General features: G+C 55.5%; 1 protein-coding gene across 1 annotated transcript in view; it reads right to left on the bottom strand.

Moving 5' to 3' along the window:
* Positions 1-3,487: 3,487 nt before the first annotated feature.
* PAX1 (paired box 1) overlaps positions 3,488-6,645 on the bottom strand; it is a 51,663-nt gene continuing 48,505 nt past the window's right edge. The window contains exons 2-5 of the mRNA XM_042875285.1: positions 5,836-6,465; positions 5,591-5,721; positions 5,309-5,513; positions 3,488-3,718 (exon numbers count right to left, since the gene is read on the bottom strand). Of these exons, the coding sequence (XP_042731219.1) occupies positions 3,627-3,718; positions 5,309-5,513; positions 5,591-5,721; positions 5,836-6,465 (1,058 nt within the window). The 3' untranslated portion in view covers positions 3,488-3,626. The remainder of the gene's footprint in view (positions 3,719-5,308; positions 5,514-5,590; positions 5,722-5,835; positions 6,466-6,645) is intronic.

Here is a 6,645-nt window from a genome sequence, read left to right as displayed (position 1 = left end):
GCTGAGAAGGAAAGGGGCTGCGTGAGGAAGGACTGAGGAGTGGGGTCAGGTCCCAGAGCCAGCAGGGAGAGAGCAGACCACAGCCCATCCTGGCTATCAGCACCTTTAGCAACACTTGTCTGAGGCACGTCCAGGTTTCATCACCTTCCATGGCCGCGTTCTCTCCCTGCCAGATATATTTGCTGTTAATTAAGACAATTGGAAAGAGACCAGATGACTGCCAGAGCAGATGCAGTGGGATAGCTCCCAGCATGGAAGGCAACTCCTGCAACATGTCATTCCCTTCGTTCAGGTCTCTTCTTGAGTACCCATTTAGGTTTGGATCACTACCGGGCATCCTGCTCCCCCAGGTCCCTCCAGCCTCATCGGGATGAGTGCCCAAAGGGCTGTCTGGGAGGAAACGCTATAAAGTGCCTGAGCAATCTGGGAATCAGTGTCTCATTTGCAAAAACAACTTATGCAATTGTGGGAAAGTTTATAAATTTGCAGCTGATGGTTTGGTTTGTAACTTTTGCTGAGAGCCAGGCAGAGCGGGGCGCGTATTCTGAGTGTCCTTCTGCATACGCTCCTGTAGGAGGACGGGGATCCGGTTACAGAGTCCTCAAAACATTTGAACCAGTTGGAGTTGGATGATTGTATATAGGCTGTTCTCAAACATAACCAACATTTACTGAAAGCTGACCTTGCGTGAGAGCCGGCGCTTTGGCCAGCGGGGTCTCCAGTGGCGCTGCTCAAGCAGGTGTTGGTGACCCTGCAGAATGAGTTACGGATGGGGACGTGCCTGCAGCACCCTGCAATCAGGACTGCTGGGGGAAGGTGAGCAGCAAAGCCACGGTGAGGTCAGAACTGGAAAACACCCATCCTGGAAATTTGTACCCTGAACGTGTGCCCCGTCCTCGTGAGCACGGCGGTGACATGGTGCATGGCACTGAGCAAGTGGGAGCAGCCACGATCTGTGCTCGTGCCAAACACCTGCAAACCCATTCCAACAGCCCCACTCACTTCAGTTTTACATCTTTATGTTTCTTAGTGTGTCACAAAGAAAATAAACACATGCTCCACCGTTGAGTCTCCTAGCATGAGATCCATAACGTTCCTCATTCTGCTCCACGCTCCCCAAAGAAACAGAGCTAAGGACAGATGGCTCAGGTAGAGCTGATGGAAACAGTTTGGAGCTAATCTTTTTCATCAGAAAATGTCACCCCATCATCAAAATTGACATGTTCAAAGGGATGGTATCGATTTTGACAAAATCTTCAGTGGAAAAGTGTCAGAACGGATTGTTTCCACCCTCTTGCTTTGTCGCCATAAATGCAGAAAGTTCTGCTCTGATCAAGTTCAATTTTCTCTGGGCTGTGTCAGCCTGCCCGCTGCAGAGAGGAGTTTGCTGTGAGCCCGGATGGCAGCGATCAGTGCAGCACTGCCCATTTTGCTTTGGGATGTGCCTGGGGCTTTTCCTCCCAGAGTTTCTCTGCCGTGGAGGGGAACCAGCCAGGTGCGTGGGGCACACAGTGATACTCCTGGGAGCTCTCTGCTGGCCCCAAGATGCAGAGCAGCACATTCCTACCAGCAGCCCTCCTCCCAGGAATCCCAGCACCCACTGTTCCCATCACCCCTGCAGTTCACCTCTCAACACCCATGGCCACATCAGCCCCATTTTCCTCCAGATGAAGCTGGGAGCCGTGCAACAGCAGCTTTCCCACCATCCACTCATGTACTCAGAGCAGGGTTTGAGCCCCAAACCCCCTGGACATGCCCAGCTCCAATAAATCTTCAGAGCGACAATAATTATTATCAGTGCCATTTTCAACATGAGCAAAACAATTTATTCTCCTTATTCTCTCGGAACGGAGCGATCCTCTCCAGCTGGAGCTGATTTTCCTCTCTCTTCACACCGCTTTTTTTTTGCTCCTTGCTGCTTTCAGCCTTCGGAAAGCGCTTGTTGTGGCAAATTTCACCCCCAGTAATATGTTGTCCCTTAGGTTTCTAACTGAATTTCCAATGGGTGATGTCCACAGCACCTGCTTCTACCTGTGCCATCGCAGTGGTGGCCACAGACTGGTGCTGGGCACAGGGTCAGAACCCCCTCTCATCTAGCAAGAAAACACAAGGCAGCCACTGGTTTTCACTCTAAATCCATGCCAAAAAACAGACTGCATGGGTTTGGTAGGATGGCAAGCATTGCCTGCGCATCTGTCTGTTCCCTGCCTAGGAAAGTGAATGCTTCCTCACAGCTCAAAAATACTCCTTTTATGTATTTGCAGAACAATAGGGTCTCCCTCTGGTGGCAAATCCAGCCCGAGTTGTGCTGACATGGCAGCGGGTGTGTGGGACAGTCAGCTGGCACAGGGACTCTCTGGGTTTTCATCAGTGTTGGGTAGTGCTGGGCTGGGATCCCCGCACCCATCCCAAAAGGATGCTCAGCCCCCGAGCTTCGTCTCTGGTTCTGTCAGAGGGTGGAGATGAGGGGCACCAGGTGTTGGGAACGGGGGTGGGATGAGTGCTGGGGATGTAAAGGGCTCCTTCGGCCTTCCAGAGCTATGGAGACAGGGCACAGTTTCCCCTCTTCCCTGTGTGATGAGTTTGATCTTTAAGGGTTCTGCCTACTGATTTTTCCAGTCTGCCACATGCTCAAATGCAGATTTAAACAGACGTATCCGGACTAGAGAGAGTTAGCACCTGTGCTAGGTAACTATTAGGGTATGGCAGCACTTTCGCCCACCTAAAGTCACCTCCTTCCCCTCCCCTGCTTCATACCCTGGCTGGAAGCTTCGTAGCAACAGAGGCAAAACCAAATTTTGCCACCCTGAGGCTGAAGGCAAAGCGGCTTCCCGGGGTGGGATGCCGAGCTTGGCATGGTTCTGCCTTCCTCCCACAAAGACACCCTCTCTGCAGAAAGCCGGGTGTGTGTTCTCCTGCCAGGATATTTCCTCCCTGCCCCAGCGGAGGACCTTCCCCTTCTGCAGACAATGAAGGGCCCCACGCCAATGGCAGCGGCTGGAGGAGCCGGGGAACACAAAAGCCCAGCAGAGCCAGACGAACGGGGGTTTGGGGGGGCACGCACCCCGGTGTGTGGGCTGCCCCATAGCATCCATTGTCACCCCCACTTGTCACCTGCCACTCATGCTGCAACCGGGGGAAAAATGCCATGGTGGTCACTTTTTTTTTTTTTTTAATTATTATTATTTATTTATTAAGGTTTGTTATTATAAAAATATATCACAAAAAGTTGTGGCTTATTTGTCCATTTACACTCTGGCTGCTGGTTCCTTTCTGGGGCTGGGACAGAGCCTGGGATGCGGCCGGCGGTCCTCGGGGGACAGTGGGGAGAGAGGAAAACTGAAAGCGAGGGGGGAAAACAAAAAAGAAAAAAGCAGAAAGACACAATAAAGAAGGAAGGCTGAGTCTCTTCTGCCACCCCTTCGCGATCCGATGGAGGCAACGTGTCCCCATGAGTGTCCCCACCGCTTCCCCCGGTGCAGGGACTGCCGTGGGAGGATATCACCGCTCCCCGGTCTCCTCGTCCCTCGGAGGCGTCGGCACTCGGGTGACAGTTGGGTGGCACTTCGGGATCCAGTCACGGTTTGCAGGTGTGTGTTCCAAGCGAGTGTGCCCGGTGCGCGGCTCTAGGAGGAGGAGGCTGGGATCGAGAGTCCGTGGATGGGGCTGAGAGGATCCGGGGATTTCCCCACGGGGCTGCCGGGTTTTCTGTCCGTGACTGCGGGAGGAGGAGAGGGGAAAAAAAAGAAAGATAACAACAGGGCTGTGGGTGGGCAACCTCCAAACCTCCCGGGGACGCAGGGAAGGAAGATCCCGTCGAGTACCCCAAGCAGTACGGACCGTGATGGTGACAAAATCCCCTTTTGCCAAATGAAGGGAAAGAAGGGAAGGGGAAAAGGACAGGGAACGCGTGGGTTGTGGGGGGGTCTGCAGCCCGTGGCGGCTGTAGTAGAGCTGTGGCACAGCACCGGGTGCGGGTCGGACTCCGCGTATCCCCCGCTTATTCCCCGCACGGGGCAGGGGTGCGAAACGTCCCGTCACTGCTGTGCTGAGCAAAGAACCGGGGAGAATTTCTAGCTTAACAACGGCCCCGAAGTAGGAAAAGGTCTGAACCCGACAAACGATACACCCGGCTGATTTTTTCTCTCTTTTCTCCTTCTTTTTTCCCTGCCCTCTCCCCCCATCCTCACCACCCCCCGTCCTCCCGCAGCACCGAGGAGATCCCCGCACCCGCAGCGGGAGCCGCCGAGCCCGGAGCAGCGCGGCCCGGAGCACCGCCGGTACCGGGTTGGGCCAGAGAGCCGAGCTCTGAGAGGGGAAAAGGGGAAGAATATAGAAAACAACCATAATAAAATGAAAGAAAGTTGGTGGGCCTTTCGGCAGATGCAGCTTAAGGACTGCCAGGTCAGAAAATTCAACCTCCAAGTCTCTTAAAATGTGGGGAGAATAATCCGAAAAATATATTAAAAGCACGCTTCGTTCGTTTCCTTTCCCTTCCCTTCCTATTTGTTTTCCCGTTCCTTCATTCCTTCTTTTCTCTTTTTCTTTTTCCTTCCCCTTCCCCTTTCTCTCTTTTTCTTTTTTCCTTTCATTTCTCCGCTTTCTCTTTCCCTATTGTTATGCTTTCTAAACAAAAAAAATACGTTTACAACGACCCGTTTTCACCCATTGATATTCGCAATAACTCGTCCCCGAGACGGCCGATGTTTTAACTCGCAGCAGGTTGCCGGAGTTGGATAGAAACGGTAAAAGGTCAGCTACATATATGTATATATATATTATTAAAAAAAATAGAATAAAGAGAAGGACTAATAAGCGGGAAATGGATTGCAAATGTGAAAAATATTAGAAAGTCTAATGCCACGAAAAAGGAGAAAGATATCGACGGGGGATTTTATATCCAGAACAGATGAGTTAGGATTTCTTAAACGAAACCACCTATCTGGCAAATAAATCTTTCAGAACTGAACCGAAATCATTCACGGCAGATAAAAGAATCGTCCCAATTAGCGGTAAACGCGTTCAAATCAAAGCCGCGTTCTGCAGACGGAGTTTATCTTTAAATCCCGCCCGAGGCGGAGAGCGGGGCCCCGGCAATCGAGATTAAGATTTAATGATCTCCGATTCTTGCGCACTGCCTTTCTCCGAGCTGCATTCAATCGGAGGGGCACCGGGAAAATGGTTTCCAGCCCAGCGGTGCGCGGCGGATGCCATCAGGGCACAGAGGGGTATGGGGATCCCACCGCTCCGTCGGGTCAGTCGCTTCCCTCCGCCCCTCTTTGCCCCCAGACCCCCGGTTCCCGCTCACCTTCCCTGCCGGGCTGCTTGAAGGCCATGGCGCTGGCCAGATCGCCTCCGTGCACCGTCACACCGGGGCCGTGGTGGCCCTGCGGCTGCCAGGGGTGTCCCGGGGGGATGTAGCCGCCAGGCGCGCCGTAGACGCCGTGCTGGTTACCGGGGGGATAGGCGCAGGCCGGGAGAAAGCTGCCCACGGAGGAGAGTCCCGGGGCGGGCTGGGCACAAACACGCGTGTCGGAGACGCGTGGCAGCCCTGACGGCTGCCCCCGGCCCCGGCCCCTCCGCCCCTTACCTGCGGGTATTTGATGTCCCCTTCCACCGCGGCTTTGTCGGCCTGGGCGGAAGGGAAGGCAGTCCTGTTCACGCCGGGCCAGTCTTCCATTTTGGGGGGGTAGGCAGAGCTCTCCGTACCACCCAAAGCTCCTGGGCAGGACAGAGCCGCGGAGCCGTCAGGATCAACTCTCGGCCGTCGGGGCTTTTCCCGACGGAAAAAACCCCGAGGGCAGAAGCGCTGTCCCGGTGACTTTCTGTACCCACCCGTCTGCTCCACGAAGGTGCGGATGCCCAGGATGTTGGTGACAGAGTGAGCCGAAGGCCAGGAGCGGGGCAGCCCGACGTGGGCCGCGGGGACGGGCCCGGGATGAGCGCTCATCTTGGCTGCCGGCGGGGCCATGGGACCGGGGTACGGGTACTGGTAAAGGGGGTTGTAGGGCAGGGCGGGCTGCGGGGGGGGCTGCTTGCCGCTGTCGTAAGGGCCGCCGGGCTGCGAGAGGCTGCCGATTTTGTTCCTCAGGATCCTGCTGATGGAGCTGACCGACGGCACGTTGTACTTGTCGCAGACGCCGTCGGCCAGCAGCCGGTCGCGGATCTCCCAGGCGAAGATGCCGGGATCGCCCTGCTTGTAGTCGCGGATGTGTTTGACCACGTTGGGGGTGGTGACACGCGGCTTGCTGCCTCCGATGGCTCCGGGCAGGATGGAGCCGGTCTCGTTGTAGCGGGCCAGGATCTTGCTGACGCAGCCGTGCGAGACCCGCAGCTGGCGGCTGATGTCGCACGGGCGGATGCCGAGCTGGGCCAGCTCCACGATCCGCAGGCGGATGGCGTTGGGCAGCGGCCGCCCGTTCACGAAGACACCACCCAGCTGGTTCACCTCCCCGTACGTGTGCTCTGCCGGGCCGCGATGGGCCGGGCGGGGAGAGCGTCAGTGCCCGGGGAGGGGGGAGATGGACGGAGACGGAAAATGGGGCCGGGGAAAGGAAGGGAAAGGAAGGGAAAGGAAGGGAAAGGAAGGGAAAGGAAGGGAAAGGAAAGGAAAGGAAAGGAAAGGAAAGGAAAGGAAAGGAAAGG

The sequence above is a fragment of the Lagopus leucura genome, unplaced genomic scaffold (genome assembly GCF_019238085.1).
Source record: "Lagopus leucura isolate 7727_CA_CO unplaced genomic scaffold, USGS_WTPT01 Super-Scaffold_73, whole genome shotgun sequence".
Taxonomy (NCBI): domain Eukaryota; kingdom Metazoa; phylum Chordata; class Aves; order Galliformes; family Phasianidae; genus Lagopus; species Lagopus leucura.
The sequence above is the reverse complement of the archived record's forward strand: the minus strand, read 5'-3'. Positions and strand labels throughout refer to the sequence as shown.